The sequence below is a fragment of the Bufo gargarizans genome, chromosome 6 (assembly GCF_014858855.1).
Source record: "Bufo gargarizans isolate SCDJY-AF-19 chromosome 6, ASM1485885v1, whole genome shotgun sequence".
In the NCBI taxonomy this organism is placed as follows: Eukaryota; Metazoa; Chordata; class Amphibia; order Anura; family Bufonidae; genus Bufo; species Bufo gargarizans.
The window spans coordinates 272,464,706-272,483,490 of NC_058085.1; the positions used below are offsets into that span (position 1 = coordinate 272,464,706).

Here is an 18,785-nt window from a genome sequence, read left to right on the forward strand (position 1 = left end):
ATGACACTCTGGTATAAATGGCTGACATCTGTGCTGCGATGTCAGCCGTTTAACCCTTTCCATACCGCGGTGCGTACGGGCCGCGGTATGGAAAGGGTTAACAGTCAGGGAGCTCCCTCCCTCTCCCATTGGGGAGCTTCTGTGCCTTTGCAGCCCCCAGACAGGATGGGGTCACAGAGGGATGGAGCTCCCCTCCTTCCTCTTCCCCGTCTGCTCAGTTGTGGCAGACGGGGAAGGTTCCCATGGCAACAGGACGCCTTCTCAGGCATCCTGCTGTCCATGGTGCTGAACAGATCTGTGCTAAAGGCATACTTCTGTTCAAAGTGTAAGTAAAATACAGTACAATACACTATATAGTGTACTGTACTGTATTATACAGATATCACACCCACTGGATCTTCAAGAACCAAGTGGGTCTGGGTCAAAAAAAAGTTTAGAAAAAGTGAAAAAAAAGTACAAATCAAAAAACAAATTTATCACTGATTCAAAATGAAAAAAATAAAATTCCCTACACATGTTTGATATCACCGCGTCCTTAACAACCTGATCTATAAAACGGTTTTGTTACTTTACCCGAACAGTGAACGCCATAAATATAAAAAATAAAAAACTATGATGAAATAGAAATTTTTCCCATCTTACTTCCCAAAAAAGGCAATAAAAGTAAAAAAACAAAAGTCATATGTGCGCTAAAATAGTACCAATCAAACCGTCACCTCATCCCAAAAAAATGAGACCCTAACTAAGATAATCGCCCCAAAACTGAAAAAAACTATTGCTCTCAGAATATGGAGACACTAAAACTTGATTTTTTCGTTTTTGTTTTAAAAATGAAATAATTGTGTAAAACTTACATAAATAAAAAAAAGTATACATATTAGGTATCGCCGCAGCCGTAATAACCTGCTCTATAAAAATATCACATGACTTAACCCCTCAGATGAATACCGTTAAAAAAAGTGTAAAAAAAGCTATTTTTTGTCACCTTACATCACAAAAAGTGTAATAGCAAGCAATCAAAAAGTTTTATGCACCCCAAAATAGTGCCAATCAATCCGTCATCTCATCCTGCAAAAATCCTACCCTACCCAAGATATTTGCCAAAAAACTGAAAAAACTATGGCTCTCAGACTATGGAGACACTGAAACATGATTTTTTTTTTCAAAATGAAAACAATGTGTAAAACTTACATAAATAAAAAAATAGTATACATATTAGGTATCGCCGCGTCTGTGACAACCTGCTCTATAAAAATATTACATGATCTAACCTTTTAGATGAATGTTGAAAATAACAAAAAATAAAAACGGTGCCAAAACAGCTATTTCTTGTTACCTTGCCTCACAAAAAGTATAATATAGAGCAACCAAAAATCATATGTACCCTAAACTAGTACCAACAATACTGCCACCCTATCCCGTAGTTTCTAAAATAGGGCCACTTTTTGGGAGTTTCTACTCTAGGGGTGCATCAGGGGGGCTTCAAATGGGACATTGTGCCAAAAAAACGGTCCAGCAAAATCTGCCTTCCAAAACCGTATGGCATTCCTGTCCTTATGCACCCTGCCGTGTGCCCGTACAGCGGTTTAAGACCACATATGGGGTGTTTCTGTAAACTACAGAATCAGAGCCATAAATATTGAGTTTTGTTTGGCTATTAACCCTTGCTTTGTAACTGGAAAAAAAATATTAAAATGGAAAATCTGCCAAAAAAGTGGAATTTTGAAATTGTATCTCTATTTTTCATTAAATCTTGTAGAACACCTAAAGGGTTAACAAAGTTTGTAATATCAGTTTTGAATATCTTGAGGGGTGCAGTTTCTTAGATGGGGTCACTTTTATGGAGTTTCTACTCTAGGGGTGCATCAGAGGGGCTTCAAATGGGACATGGTGTAGATAAACCAGTCCAGCAAAATCTGCCTTCAAAAACCGTATGGCATTCCTTTCCTTCTGCACCCTGCCGTGTGCCAGTACAGCGGTTTACAACCACATATGAGGTGTTTCTGCAAACTACAGAATCGGGGCAATAAATATAGCATTTTTTTTGGCTGTTAACCCTTGCTTTGTTACTGGAAAAAATGGATTAAAATGGAAATTTTGCCAAAAAATTGAAACTTTCAAATTTCATCTCCATTTGCCAATAACTCTTGTGCAACACCTAAAGGGTTAACAAAGTTTGTAAAATCAGTTTTGAATACCTTGAGGGGTGTAGTTTCTTAGATGGGTCACTTTTATGGAGTTTCTACTCTAGGGGTGCATTAGGGGGGCTTCAAATTGGACATGGTGTAAAAATAAACAGTCCAGCAAAATCTGCCTTCCAAAAACCATGTACGGCGCACCTTTCCCTCTACGCCTTGCTGTGTGCTCGTACAGTAGTTTATGACCACATATGGGGTGTTTCTGCAAACTACAGAATCGGGGCAATAAATATAGCATTTTGATTAGCTGCTAACCCTTGCTTTGTTACTAGAAAAAATGAATTAAAATTGAAAATTTGCCAAAAATTCTAAATTCTGATATTTTATCACCATTTGCCATTAACTCTTATGGAACACCTAAAGGGTTAACAAAGTTTGTTAAATCAGTTTTGAATACCTTGAGGGGTGCAGTTTCTTAGATGGGGTCACTTTTATGGAGTTTCTACTCCAGGGGTGCATCAGGGGGGCTTCAAATGGGACATGGTGTAAATAAACCAGTCCAGCAAAATCTGCCTTCCAAAACCGTATGGCATTCCTTTCCTGCTGCACCCTGCCATGTGTCCGTACAGCGGTTTACGACCACATCAACAGAATCGGGGCAATAAATATAGCATTTTGTTTGGCTGTTAACCCTTGATTTATTACTGGATAAAATGGATTAAAATGGAAATCTTGCCAAAAAATTGAAATTCTCAAATTTCATCTCCATTTGCCAATAACTCTTGTGCAACACCTAAAGGGTTATCAACGTTTGTAAAATCAGTTTTGAATACCTTGAGGGGTGTAGTTTCTTAGATGGGTCACTTTTATGGAGTTTCTACTCTAGGGGTGCATCTGGGGGCTTCAAATGGGACATGGTGTAAAAAAAACAGTCCAGCAAAATCTGCCTTCCAAAAACCATACGGCGCACCTTTCCCTCTACGTCTTACTGTGTGCTCGTACAGTAGTTTACGACCACATATGGGGTGTTTCTGCAAACTACAGAATCGGGGCAATAAATATAGCATTTTGATTAGCTGCTAACCCTTGCTTTGTTACTGGAAATAATGGATTAAAATAGAAAATTTGCCCAAAAATCTAAATTCTGATATTTTATCACCATTTGCCATTAATTCTTGTGGAACACCTAAAGGGTTAACAACGTTTGTAAAATCAGTTTTGAATACCTTGATGGGTGTAGTTTCTAGAATGGGGTAATTTTTGGGTGGTTTCTATTATGTAAGCCTCACAAAGTGACTTCAAGCCTGAACTGGTCCCTAAAAAGTGGGTTATTGAAAATTTCTGAAAAATGTCAAGATTTGCTTCTAAACTTCTAAGCCTTGTAACATCCCCCAAAAATAAAATATCATTCGCAAATTGATCCAAACATGAACTAGACATATGGGGAATGTAAAGTAATAACTATTTTTGTAGGTATTACTATGTATTATAGAAGTAGAGAAATTGAAACTTGGAAATTTGCAATTTTTTAAAAAAAATAATGTAAATTTGGTATTTTTTATAAATAAAAATTATTATTTTTTACTTCAATTTACCAGTGTCATAAAGTACAATATGTGACGAAAAAACTATCTCAGAATGGCCTAATAAGTCAAAGCGTTTTAAAGTTATCAGCACTTAAAGGGACACTGGTCAGATTTGCAAAAAATGGCCTGGTCCTAAAGGGGTTAAGGCAGGGGCGTAGCTAGAAATGACTGGGCCCCATAGCAAAAAAAAATATGGGCCCCCCCTCCCAGATCTCCCACCCCCACATACCCATCGGACCTCCCACCCCTTCCAGAGCTCCACCCAAACATCCCCACAGCCCTCCCTAGATCCCCGTAAGTGTCATCCACAGATCCCCCCGTAAGTGTCATCCACAGATCCCCCCGTAAGTGTCATCCACAGATACCCCCGTAAGTGTCATCCACAGATCCCCCCGTAAGTGTCATCCACAGATCCTCCGTAAGGAGTCATCCACAGGTCTCCCCCGTAAGTGTCGTCCACAGGTCTCCCCCGTAAGTGTCGTCCACAGGTCTCCCCCGTAAGTGTCGTCCACAGGTCTCCCCCGTAAGTGTCGTCCACAGGTCTCCCCCTCAGTGCCGTCCACAGGTCTCCCCCTCAGTGTCGTCCACAGGTCTCCCCCTCAGTGTCGTCCACAGGTCTCCCCCTCAGTGTCGTCCACAGGTCTCCCCCTCAGTGGTCTTCCCTTTGTGGACCACTTTTGGTAGGTGCTAACCTTTGCATACCAGGAATCTAAGACCTTAAGAGCTGCCATTTTGGAAAGGCTCTGACCCAGGCATCTAGCCATCACAATTTGTCCCTTTCTCAATGCCACTCAGATCCTTACAGATCCTTCCACCTAAAACCCAGAACTACTGGGCAGACTCCTGTAGTCATTGACCACCGCTTTCATTGTTTTCTTGTCTCGCCAGAAACTATAGCGAGATGAGTTCTTATAAGTTATTATCTCCAGTTCATATGTGGAGGAACCTCTTCCATAATCATTCTCGGGTAGTGTGTCCTCTCTGAGTCTCCACTGACTGACACTGCCGGCTGCCGCCTGCCGCTTCGCTCGGACAGACTCAGACAGTGACAGACTCAGTCCCACTCCACTCCCCAGCCAGTCCTCATCTCAGCCACTTGAAGTTGAACCGACCGACACCTGACCGAACCGTACCTGTACTGTGCGCACGCCGCCCGACGAGCCAGCCACCCACACTCCAGCAGCTTCCTTGTATGTGCCGCTCCTAGTCTGACTCCGCCTCCTCCACTTCCAGCGAACCGCCCAGACTGCCTCTCTACCTCCGCCCTCGGCTCTGAGTCCAACCGCCCCCTATCACAGCGCCACCCACGCCCGACCCACTCCCCACATTATTTTTTTTTTTTATATTTATTCTTTTTTAATCCTCAGTCGGCGGCGGGCCCCCAGTGGCGTAGGGCCCCATAGCCATTGCTATGGCTGCTATGGCGATCCCTACGCCACTGGGTTAAGGGCCTTGTTTAATTAGGGGTCCATTATTGTCAGAGCTTGGGAAGTTGGGCCCACCAGAGTATCCTCTGATACTCTGGTGGGCCAGTCCGACCCGGGCACATTGTAATACACGGTTATTAAAAAGTGGTGTATTTTATCATTTTTTAATTCTTTATTTAATTTTTACAGGCAGCCCCTTCTTGGTGGACTACAGTTTTGCAGTACAAAAATGTCTACATCCAAGAAGACGCCATCATCAGGACTTGCTGAGGTAATTCAGACTTGGGCACACATAAGCCCCTTCTTATGCTTTTTCATCCATGCGGCCATGATGCAAACGATAGGACATATCCTATACTTTGCTGCAACATGCAGACAATAGTCCCATTGAATTCAATGGGTCTGCACCGTGATGCAACTTGCACACTGCCAGTATCCATGTTTTGCAGATCTGCGGTTTGTGGACTGAAAAAAACATGGCTGTCTGAATGTATCCTAAGGCCAAGTTCACACACTGGGGATTCTGTCAGGATTTAGTGGAAAAACAGATACGCTGACACTTAATGGCCTGGCATATCCCTACAAGACCCATGAACTTGGTTCACAAGCAAGGTGTGAGCACAGTTTTAGTGTGATGGGTGGTGAGAACCTGCGCAGGATTCTTTTCTCTACAGCCTCTTTAAACAAGGGTCAAGGATCATGGAAAGGTGGTGGCTAAAGGTCTGGCAGTGTCAAAGTCACCATGAAGGTAGATAACACCACTACTATAGGACACACAATCAAAGAGGGAAATGAAGTCCCACTCCTTGGAGAAGGTCAGTGCATAGAGATTGGGTTGAATGATACCTATATGCATTCCTATGCACTGAGCTCCCTCTAGTGGTGGCTGCAGGCGGTCAGTTTTGTCATCTACAATATAAAGGGAAATGAGATTAAAATTGTATAGATGAGAATTATAAACCAGTTTTCTGGTGTAAATGCATTAAAAAGTAAGGTGTTCAGACTAAGCCCCATATTTTTGAAGTCAGTGTGGGTGAGGCCTTAGTGAGGCACAGAGCTCTGCTTTCTGACCTGGCATCTAAGTCTAAGCCAGATTCATCCCCAGGGTGTTATACACTGCAGGGAGGAGATACCGGCACTCCGCATGCATGGTGCATCAGTATTAACAGAGCTCCCCTATAAAGGGGTGTTATTTTGTATGACCACTGCGGGTAGGGACGGACATACTAAGTTATACTATGGGACCTTATAATTTTTATGTACATCCATGGGGTGTGGCAGAGTTATACACCACCAGAAGGAGCCCAATGTTCATCCTTGCCATGAGGCCCTCTCACATATATGGACACCGTTGCCACTGAGATTACTTGAATCACACTCATAAGATGCTCTGTAGAAGCAGAAACGGCTCTTTTCATCTTAAACAATATTGGACAGAATTGTAAATGTCTGTGTGTTATATCTTGGCAAAATGAAAGTTTTCTCTTGAATGTGATTGGTCAGTTGCTGGTCACATGACCAGGGCAATTGTGATGATTACATGTGAATGTCAGTGAGTGACAGTTAGAAGTGACAGTTGGAAGTGACAGACGACGGAGGAGGATATGTCTGCTGGACGTAAGCAGAGCGATAAAATGGATGCGGAGGAAGAAAAGGAGAAGGGAGGAGTGAAGAGAAGAAGACTGACCATGGACTCATCGGCTGATGGGAGGAAGTCTTCAGTCAAGAGGACAAAACAACCGGTCCAGAAGAAAGAAGAGGAGATCCAGAAGATGGGAGCCAAGAAGAGAGCAGCCATCTTCAGCTCAGGATGTGGGGCCAAGAAGTTCAAGAAAGTTGAAGAAGGCCAGAAGAAAGAAGATGTAGAGGACAAGCAGGGAGGCTCAGGTAGATAATGTACATGTGATCAGTATGGGGAGCCATACAATTATACCCACTGGACACACAGCTCATGTCTAATGCTGCTCTGTCACCTGGAATGATTGTATCATGGGAAATGGCCGAACACTGATGGAAATTACGTCTTCTCCTCTTATGTTGTCCTGTAATAGGCTGGGGTTACATGGGGGGTGGATGTGTTTTTGAGCATATTGGAAAAACTGAATGGGGGGGATTTATCAAACTGGTGTAAAGGAAAACTAGCTTTGCTGCCCATAGCAACCAATCAGATTGCAACTTTCATTTTCCAAAGGAGCTCTGCAAAATGAAAGGTGGAATCTGATTGGTTGCTATGGGCAACTAAGCCAGTTTTCCTTTACACCAGATTTGATAAATCTTTCCCAATGTGTTTTTACAGCTGCATTACCTGAAAACACACTTTAGGGAGACTTTCCAAACTGTTACAAATATAAATGGTCCATAGCAACCAGTCAGATTGATCATTTCAGTTTCAGAAGGAGCTCTCCAAAATGAAAAGTGGAAACTGATTGGTTGCTATGGACAACTAAGTCAGTTTTCCTTTGCACCAATTTTTTCATGGTAATTTTTTATTGAGTATTTTCATATTTTAGGGTAACAAACATGAAGTTAGTTTGTCACATATAATGCAAATTGTATGGTTTTGTATCTCGTACAATAAAGGATTTTCTTTCTTTGTGTGGTGGTTATTATTAGTATAAAGTATATATAGAGAGAAGTATAAGTAAGATATAGTAACAGATGGAATAATAAATAGTGTTGATCATGAATATTCGAATTGTGAATTTTAATCGCGAATATCGGCACTTCGAGAATTCGCGAACATTTCGAATATCGCAAAAAATATTCGTAATTGTGAATATTAAATTTTTGGGAAAATACCAGTTCATGCGAATTTTATGCGAAAATTTGAATGCGAATTTTATGAGAATTTTCGCAATCAAGAAAATAATGCCTGGAGATCATGAATTCGCGAATTCTCGAATATATGGCGAATATTCACCCAAATATTCGTGAAATATCGCGAATTCGAATATTGCTTCTGCTGCTCACTAATAATAAGTAGTCGTTATTTTTTCATTATTTGTATAGGTCTTTGGGAGTAAAATTGTGAGACCCAGAGCATGCTGAAATGGTAAAAAGACATCTTTGACCCCCAAAAAATGCACTTCAGGGGTGAAAAAACATTACTACAAAAATAACAAAGAAATATCATATTAATCTGTTGTCTGTTTTTAACATGCTATACTGTTAAAAGAGATAAATAAAAAGCACTGGGGACAGCAGGATAAACCTAACATTTGTGGAGCTTTTATCATCAGGAGTAGTGTCAATATGAGCACTGGAGGCAGAGTGCACTGGAGGCGGAGCCTAACTATGAAGTGCACCCTGCATTTAGCTGCTTCACAGCCTCTTCTCTCTGATTGATAGCTGTAGTAGTCTCCTGGTTGGATGCTACAGCTGTCACTCAGAACAGAGGGGAGGGGATATTAAATGGTTTAATGCAGAGAGCACTTCACAGTCAAGCTCCGTCTCCAATCTACTTAACCACCTCCGGACCGCCTAACGCAGATGTGCGGTCCGGAGGTGGCGGCCCTGCGCAGAGTCACGCATATATGCGTCATCTCGCGAGGGCCGGGATTTCCTGTGAACGCGCGCACACAGGCGCGCGCGCTCACAGGAACGGAAGGTAAGCGAGTGGATCTCCCCCCTGTCATTGATAACCCCCCTGTAAGGCTCCATTCAGACGTCTGCATGTGTTTTGTGGATCCGATCCATGTATCCATGGATCCGTAAAAATCATGCGGATGTCTGACTGGAGCCTTACAGGGGGGGGTGATCAGTGACAGGGGGGTGATCACCCTGATCACCCCCTGTCATTGATAACCCCCCTGTAAGGCTCCATTCAGACGTCCGCATGTGTTTTGTGGATCCGATCCATGTATCCATGGATCCGTAAAAATCATGTGGATGTCTGAATGGAGCCTTACAGGGGGGGTGATCAGTGACAGGGGGGTGATCACCCTGATAACCCCCTGTCATTGATAACCCCCCTGTAAGGCTCCATTCAGACGTCCGCATGTGTTTTGTGGATCCGATCCATGTATCCATGGATCCGTAAAAATCATGCGGATGTCTGAATGGAGCCTTACAGGGGGGGTGATCAGTGACAGGGGGGTGATCACCCTGATAACCCCCTGTCATTGATAACCCCCCTGTAAGGCTCCATTCAGACGTCCGCATGTGTTTTGTGGATCCGATCCATGTATCCATGGATCCGTAAAAATCATGCGGATGTCTGAATGGAGTCTTACAGGGGGGGTGATCAGTGACAGGGGGGTGATCACCCTGATCACCCCCTGTCATTGATAATCCCCCTGTAAGGCTCCATTCAGACGTCCGCATGTGTTTTGTGGATCCGATCCATGTATCCATGGATCCGTAAAAATCATGCGGATGTCTGAATGGAGTCTTACAGGGGGGGTGATCAGTGACAGGGGGGTGATCACCCTGATCACCCCCTGTCATTGATAACCCCCCTGTAAGGCTCCATTCAGACGTCCGCATGTGTTTTGTGGATCCGATCCATGTATCCATGGATCCGTAAAAATCATGCGGATGTCTGAATGGAGCCTTACAGGGGGGGTGATCAGTGACAGGGGGGTGATCAGGGAGTCTATATGGGTGATCACCCCCCTGTCATTGATCACCCCCCTGTCATTGATCACCCCCCTGGTAAGGCTCCATTCAGACATTTTTTTTGGCACAAGTTAGCGGAACTTTTTTGTTTGTTTTTGTTTTTGTTTTTTCTTACTAAGTCTCATATTCCACTAACTTGTGTCAAAAAATAAAATCTCCCATGAACTCACCATACTCCTCACGGAATCTAAATGCGTAAACATTTTTAGACATTTATATTCCAGACTTCTTCTCACGCTTTAGGGCCCCTAAAAAGCCAGGGCAGTATAAATACCCCACATGTGACCCCATTTCGGAAAGAAGACACCCCAAGGTATTCGCTGAGGGGCATATTGAGTCCATGAAAGATTGAAATTTTTGTCCTAAGTTAGCGGAAAGTGAGACTTTGTGAGAAAAAAACAAAAAAAAACAATTTCCGCTAACTTATGCAAAAAAAATAAAAATTTCTAGGAACTCACCAGGCCCCTCATTGAATACCTTGGGGTGTCTTCTTTCCAAAGTGGGGTCACATGTGGGGTATTTATACTGCCCTGGCTTTTTAGGGGCCCGAAAGTGTGAGAAGAAGTCTGGGATCCAAATGTCTAAAAATGCCCTCCTAAAAGGAATTTGGGCCCCTTTGCGCATCTAGGCTGCAAAAAAGTGTCACACATCTGGTATCGCCGTACTCAGGAGAAGTTGGGCAATGTGTTTTGGGGTGTCATTTTACATATACCCATGCTGGGTGAGAAAAATATCTTGGTCAAATGCCAACTTTGTATAAAAAAATGGGAAAAGTTATCTTTTGCCAAGATATTTCTCTCACCCAGCATGGTTATATGTAAAATGGCACCCCAAAACACATTGCCCAACTTCTCCTGAGTACGGCGATACCAGATTTGTGACACTTTTTTGCAGCCAAGGTGGGCAAAGGGGCACATATTCCAAAGTGCACCTTTCGGATTTCACAGGCCATTTTTTACAGATTTTGATTGCAAGGTACTTCTGACACATTTGGGCCCCTAAATTGCCAGGGCAGTATAACTATGCCACAAGTGACCCCATTTTGGAAAGAAGACACCCAAGGTATTCCATGAGGGGCACGGCAAGTTCCTAGAATTCTTTATTTTTTGTCACAAGTTAGCGGAAAATGATGATTTTTCTTTTTTTTTCTTTTTTCCTTACAAAGTCTCATATTCCACTAACTTGCGACAAAAAATAAAAAATTCTAGGAACTCGCCGTGTCCCTCATGGAATACATTGGGGTGTCTTCTTTCCAAAATGGGGTCACTTGTGGCGTAGTTATACTGCCCTGGCAATTTAGGGGCCCAAATGTGTGAGAAGTACCTTGCAATCAAAATGTGTAAAAAATGGCCTGCGAAATCCGAAAGGTGCACTTTGGAATATGTGCCCCTTTGCCCACCTTGGCTGCAAAAAAGTGTCACACATCTGGTATCGCCGTACTCAGGAGAAGTTGGGAAATGTGTTTTGGGGTGTCATTTTACATATACCCATGCTGGGTGAGAGAAATATCTTGGTCAAATGCCAACTTTGTATAAAAAAATAGGAAAAGTTGTCTTTTGCCAAGATATTTCTCTCACCCAGCATGGTTATATGTAAAATGGCATGCCAAAATACATTCCCCAACTTCTCCTGAGTACGGCGATACCAGATGTGTGACACTTTTTTGCAGCCAAGGTGGGCAAAGGGGCACATATTCCAAAGTGCACCTTTCGGATTTCACCGGTCATTTTTTACACATTTCGATTGCAAAGTTCTTCTCACACATTTGGGCCCCTAAATTGCCAGGGCAGTATAACTACCCCACAAGTGACCCCATTTTAGAAAGAAGACACCCCAAGGTATTCCGTGAGGGGCATGGCGAGTTCCTAGAATTTTTTATTTTTTGTCGCAAGTTAGTGGAATATGAGACTTTGTAAGAAAAAAATAAAAATAAAAAATCATCATCATTTTCCGCTAACTTGTGACAAAAAATAAAAAGTTATATGAACTCACTATGCCCATCAGCGAATACCTTAGGGTGTCTACTTTCCGAAATGGGGTCATTTGTGGGGTTTTTCTACTGTCTGGGCATTGTAGAACCTCAGGAATCATGACAGGTGCTCAGAAAGTCAGAGCTGCTTCAAAAAGCGGAAATTCACATTTTTGTACCATAGTTTGTAAACGCTATAACTTTTACCCAAACCATTTTTTTTTTTTGCCCAAACATTTTTTTTTTATCAAAGACATGTAGAACTATAAATTTAGTGAAAAATGTATATATGGATGTCGTTTTTTTTGCAAAATTTTACAGCTGAAAGTGAAAAATGTCATTTTTTTGCAAAAAAATCGTTACATTTCGATTAATTACAAAAAAAGTAAAAATGTCAGCAGCAATAAAATACCACCAAATGAAAGCTCCATTAGTGAGAAGAAAAGGAGGTAAAATTCATTTGGGTGGTAAGTTGCATGACCGAGCGATAAACGGTGAAAGGAGTGTAGTGCTGAAGTGTAAAAAGTGCTCTGGTCATGAAGGGGGTTTCAGCTAGCGGGGCTGAATTGGTTAAAGGGGTTGTTTCATCTGAGACATTGGTGGCATATCACTATTATATACCACCAATGTCAGATAGGTGTGTGTCCTACCCAGGGCCGGATCCAGGTTCATGTGGGCCCTTGGGCGATAAATCCCAGTGGGCCCCCTTGAGGCATTTTTTTACATTTACATGTCCTACTGTGGTTCCCACACGGTAGAAAGACCCCCAGTGGCCCCACACACAGTATAATGACTCCACAGCGGCCCTCCATTCAGAATAATAACCCCCAGTAGCCCCCACACTGGGGGTTTTACTGTATGGAGGGGGCACTGGGGGTCATTATATTGAATGGGGGCTCTGGTGGTCATTATACTAAATTATAAACGGAGGGTCAATGGGGATCATTATACTAAATGGGGGGAACTGGGGGTCATTATATTTAATAAGGGGCCCTTACAGTGTAATGACCCCCCAGTGGCCCCCTAACATACCTATCATTGCTGGAGCACAGGGGAGCCGGCGGTCCTGTCATTCACTAACCGCAGCTCCCTGCGCTTCTTCTCTCCTGAGGCCCGCTGCAGCAGTGAGACACACGTGATGATGTCACCCCTGGGCCGGGCCTGGAGTAGAGAAGGAGATGTGCATCGATGTAGTTAGAACTGACTGAGCCCCACAGCAAATTTTTGTAGCTCCCCCCTCCCCCCCGTGGGTTCTCATCACGTTTTTTTCTATTGATTTCATGTATACAAATATGCAGCACTCCACATTTTTGTATCCTGCAGATATGGCCATCCAGTTATTACCACCGCCATACAATGATAACACCGCCATACAATGATAACACCGCCATACAATTATAAAACCACTATACAGTGACTAGATAAAAGGGTATAAGAGGGCACAGTATAGGGAAAGACTAGGGGCACTGCACAGGGTGTGGTAAGAGGGCACAGTGAAGGCGTGCCCACCCCCATTCCCTTCTATGGGGATCCGAATAAAGCCGAGCGCACTTTTATGGAGAACACACCGGACAATGCAGAGTACAACGTGCATGTGCAGTGGCTCTTGTTCACTTTAGGGGCCGCATTCTAGAGATAGATACAAGTCCCAGAGTTGAGATATGCACCTATCAGACATTAGGGGCATAACCTAGCAATATGACACCAATGCCTCAAATAACACAACCCTTTTAAGAAGAAGAATTTAGCAGAGTAAACGTTCATATTCACACTATTCCTGATATTAAAAACTCTGCAGTTTATTTATTTTACTCATATAGCGCTGACATATTCTGCTGCGCTTTAAAGACATTCTCATCACTTGCTGTCCCCGATGGAGCTCACAATCAAAGTTCTCGATCAGTCTGTCATAGGAGTGTGGTCAGGGGTGGACTGGCCATAGACTCTAAAAGTGAACTGCTGGCTGGGTACATAACAATATGATGCTGGAAGCATTAATTAAAGGGAACCTGTCACCAGTTTTATGGTGTCCTAACTAAGGGCAACATAAATAAGTGACTGATTCGCTCAGCAAAATGCTGGCTCACTTTCTTTAATTGATCCAGTCAATTTGCCAACATCTTGTATTGAAAAGCTCCAGCTCATAATGATGAGTCCTGAATATTCATGAGCTCCTGACTCTTCCCGCCCACCTGCTGCTGATTGACAGTTATTTTACATATGAATCAGCAGCAGGTGGGAAGGGGAGTGGCTTTAGCTGTTAATTAAATAAACGCTGGACTCAATGACATCACGCTGGATTCAAATCAGCTCATTAGCATGCAGCATCTTTGTGTGTATATTATGAGGTAACCATCTGTCAAACCAGTAAGTGAATACATCTAAGGCACTTTTTAGTAGTTAATGATTGTATATAATTAGTTAGATTATAATCAAATATCCACATGACAGGTTCCCTTTAATGCTGGGAGCATCAGGTACTTATGCCCCTGGCCATTGGCCGCAGGTGCCCTCCTGAACATAACTATATTACCATCCTCAGTTATTTGGTTCTTCTGAGTTGGTATTTTGACTGTACTATGGTATTGCAGACCCTGCCTACTTCTGTCCCTGCCTATTTCTGTTGCCCCATCTTCTATTAATTTGGACCCTCCTATGACATCCCACCCACCCAAAAACAGGGCGTGCATTGTAACTAAACGTTGGAGCATCTAGTTTTAGAAAAATCAATAGCACTTTGCTCACAAAGAGGATGTCGCTTAGTAAAACATGGGCATGGCTTACCAGGAAAAGGCAGTGACCAGAAATGCAACATTTTGCACTGAAATTGCATGACAATTTAGAAGTTAGCCAACCAATAGGTGGTTTAAAATAAGACCAAGGTGTCTAGCCATGCAACTGAGATATCATCCAGTCTGAATCCCTGTGATAAATTTGGCGCATCTTCAGATTGCCTTAATCTGTCCACATTAGAGGTAGGATTAGTAAATCTGCCCCGTGTAATTCCTCTATTTATTCTCCTCCTAGGAAGCAGCGGTGTTCGGCCAACCGGCTCCAGCAGCACAGTCTCCGATAACATCAGAAGGAGATTATTATTCCATCATGTGCTCGGCCGGGGAAGTTTTGGAACAGTCATGCTGGCGGAAGATCCATCTACCCGCAAACACTTTGCTGTTAAGGTCATCAGCAAAAGAGCCCTGCTTGCTGAAGGTGATGATGAGTCTGTGATGGTGGAGCGACGAGTTTTCCAGCTGGCATCTGGGAGTCCTTTCCTTGTCCACGCAGACTTTGCATTTCAGACCAAGGTAGAGTATGGACTACAGGATATTAGGAAATGCCATTATATGTACCATGTCCTTCACTGACTCATGGGCCCCAATGATCTCATCTTCTGACAACATATCATATGGGTACCTCAGTCTATAACATACATGTCATGTAAATGGGATAATGTACCCCTACTGTAAAAAAAATATTACCAGTCACCCAAGGTGTGCCATGGCCTAAAGTGACTACTGATATTATTAATATAGTCAGGGCCACATTGGGCCCCTTTTACCAAAATGTCTAATACAAAAATTGGCCTTGTCACCTATAGCAGTGGTTCTCAACCTTTTCACACCTAGTAACCCCTTTTGAAAAGAAGTTGAAGGATTTGTGGTGTCAGTTAGGGGTGAGTGAATCAAGCTTTGGATCCACGGTCCGAAGTTGACTTCTTGCAAAATTTTATTTTAATGCTGTAGCGGGACCTGTCTCCGTATAGTATAAAAATGTATATGATTCAATGAGGCAAAGATGGTTAAATCGAAAGTTGCGTGAGACTTTAGTGAATAACATCGGGCTTTGATTCTAGGACTTTAAAAACATTTTAAAACAGGAATTCATATCAACATTATAAAACTACCAGAAAGTGCATGAACTGTAGAAATTCCTACGCAGCAATGAGCTCCCCCTAGTGGTGGTTGCAAGATTGCAGTTTTGAATTATATTCACTGTATGAAGGGAAACTGGACAGAACAGTTTGGGGTAAAGATCAATGTATTTATGTCAGGATACTAAAATATGGTATTCAGAATGAGCACCGTATTTATGAAGAACCGCTCCCCTTATTTCTGATGTGAGGGCAAAGATCAATTGGTTTCTTTGTATTAAAAAAACATGGTGCATGGAAAAATGGGTCAATGAGTCTGCGAAAAAATGTGAACAGCAACACGGACACCATTTATATTTTGTGGATCTGAAATTTGTGAACCGCAAAATACATATGGTTGTGTGACTGTAGCCTTATACTTACTGCAAAAGTAACTTATGGCAGGCGACTTCTATAGGAAGATATATGTGGTGACTATAGAGCTCCACTGATCTCTGTATAATGGTCAGGTTCTGACATCAGTATGTGACGGTATATATATATATATATTTATGTGGTTGTGTTATATGTAATCATATATGTAAATGATCATACAGAAGGGCATCACTTTCAAGTCCAATGTCCCGTATGGTCACCAACTAGAACGTAACTAATACAAAGAGTACAGTTATACTGCCCTATAGTACCATGTGTAGCAATATAGCTGTATGTCTGTTCTGTGTAACAGCTGCATGTGCTGCTCGGCCTGGAGTACATGAGCTGCGGGGACTTTTACACCTACCTACTGATGAAGGACCAGCTTGACATCCCCAGTGCAAGGTAAAGGTTTCTATTAACTACAAATCTGATCAGAACTGTATATGAGATATAAGATCGTCTCTCTTCAAATCTGTGTTGTTTTATGTGCATTTAGGGTTCTAGTATTTTCTGTGGTAACAATAGTGTAGACTGCGGCCATATTCTAGTCACCAGAACCTCATCAGAAGCCTGACTGACCCATTATTAGTCACTGGGGTCTGACAGGATTCGTTGTGTGTTCTGTGGACAATCATCCATGGAGCAGAAGAAATATCTTAGCACTTCTTATATTATCCCAGGATGTTACACTCGTTCATTGTCTTTCTGTCAGATTCTATGCCGCTGAACTCGTCTGTGGAATCCAATTCCTGCACTCAAAGGGCGTCATCCACAGGTAATTACACTTTAATTGTCTGTTCCAGGGTTCACCCTAAAGTCTAACCTCAAAATCAGCCATTTGTCAAAGATATCTAATTGTAGGATCAACTCTCCAACAAATAGTTTTTATATATTTAACAGAGACCTGAAGCCCGAGAACATCTTGGTGGCTGAAACGGGCCATATAAAGATCACCGATTTTGGTCTTGCACTTGTCAACATGCATGGAGACCGAACAGCCACCTCATACGCTGGAACAATCGGTTACATAGCTCCTGAGGTGAGCAGAATAGAGATTTTCCATTATTGTATTGTATAAGTCATCATGGATCATACACATGGCCCGACATATGCCCATTACAGTTCTTCTTCAGGGAATGAGACATTCTGACAACATAGTTAGAGATCCAAGAGTCAGAAACAAAGAAGCACAATCTCAGAGAGGGATTGGTGGTAGTCACAGGGTAGAGACCCTCACCCGTTATAGGTCAAAAAGATATGTAAAGCTTAACATCATCTCAAATTCAGGCTGCATGCAGCCATAACTAGAGATCATCAAATCTCAGTGTATTACATAATCACCCGGATTATTATAGTGATAACTCAGCATGGTGACGTCAGTTGTAGAACATGTTGACCAATTCAGTATCTACTCTCTTCCTCCGGATAGATGCTGGCTAGGAAGGAGTATAACGCCGGAGTAGACTGGTATTCTTTCGGTGTCATCTTGAAAGAAATGGTTACCAGTGATTGTGCGTACCATCAGACAATCGATGATGCATCCTCCGGCATTAAGAACATCATTAGAAAGGTCAGTAGTCATACAAGGTATTAGCACTACGGTGTATACAGTGATGGCTGTGAGCATGGTTTATTGGCTGTATCTCTTCTATTTACGGGTTTTTATTTGATCATTTTAAGCTCCTTCGGAAAGATCCTGCCAGACGCTTAGGAGTTAATGGTAACATCAGAAAGCACCGATTCTTCCAGCGTATGGACTGGGTCTCTGTGGAAGCCCTAGAGTTGCCTCCACCATACACACCCTGAGGTAAGTACATAACCAAATGTTGTTCCAGCACCTCTTCTATTACAGGTTACAGAACTGATTATTTATAAGAGAAGCACTGATAGGAAGAGGACATTCAGTAATCTTGAAGTTGTTGAGTATTACTGGTGGCACTAATACTGGAAAGATAATAACATCTAGAGCTGCTGTCCCACCCATGGCGTACTCTACATGGAGGCAGACCACACCAGTGCTATAGGACTAGTAGTGGGGGGCTCTCTTGCTGCTAACCACTGCATTTCCCTGCAGTTACCACTGGGGGGTTAAAGTAGATTTTTACCGTTTCTATTGCTGCAGGCATCCACTTTTATCATGTACCATGTGATGAGAGGAAGGAGAGAATTGATCATGAGGCTAATATTTGAAGTCAGTTTATCTTGAGTCTACACTAGCATATTTTTCGCCAAATAAGGCCCCATGCACACGGCCGTGTTTCACAGCCGTGTGCGGGCCGTGGAACCGCGGCCTGGATCCCTCCTGAGAGCAGGAGCGCACGGCGTCACTGGTTGCTATGACGCCGTGCGCTCCCTGCTGCCGGCACAGTACAGTAATACACTGGTATAGATCATACCAGTGTATTACTGTATTGTGGCGGCAGCAGGGAGCGCACGGCTTCATAGCAACCAGTGACGCCGTGCGCTCCTGCTCTCAGGAGGGATCCAGGCCGCGGTTCCACGGCCCGCACACGGCTGTGAAACACGGCCGTGTGCATGGGGCCTAAGTCAAATGTCACATATTGTTTGATGAATTTGCTACGTTTTTAAACCTAACAGAAATGCTGTTCCAGGTTGTATACTCCACCCTGCTATGTATGGAGTAAAACTATTCCACATAACTATCCACTGTCCTAACCCCTTTTCAAAACTCGAATTTTCGAGTGCAGGGTATAATAAATTCTCTCCATTTTGTTTAAAAAGAACAACATATTTATGAAG

General features: G+C 42.8%; 1 protein-coding gene across 1 annotated transcript; it reads left to right on the forward strand.

Annotated features, from left to right (window-relative positions):
* Nucleotides 1-6,755: 6,755 nt before the first annotated feature.
* On the forward strand, nt 6,756-17,831 carry LOC122942140 (protein kinase C delta type-like). The gene is made up of 7 exons (XM_044299636.1): nt 6,756-7,038; nt 14,765-15,042; nt 16,336-16,427; nt 16,738-16,800; nt 16,926-17,064; nt 17,455-17,595; nt 17,706-17,831. The coding sequence occupies exons 1-7, from the start codon at nt 6,756-6,758 to the stop codon at nt 17,829-17,831; spliced, it is 1,122 nt and encodes a 373-aa protein (XP_044155571.1).
* The last annotated feature ends 954 nt before the right edge of the window (nt 17,832-18,785 follow it).

Excerpts from the sequence above, each read along its gene's own strand:
- LOC122942140 (XM_044299636.1), top strand. The coding sequence starts at position 6,756 with ATGTCTGCTGGACGTAAGCAGAGCGATAAAATGGATGCGGAGGAAGAA. Across the intron at positions 15,043-16,335 it reads ACTTTGCATTTCAGACCAAG|CTGCATGTGCTGCTCGGCCT; the intron begins GTAGAGTATGGA and ends TCTGTGTAACAG. Across the intron at positions 17,596-17,705 it reads TTAAGAACATCATTAGAAAG|CTCCTTCGGAAAGATCCTGC; the intron begins GTCAGTAGTCAT and ends GATCATTTTAAG.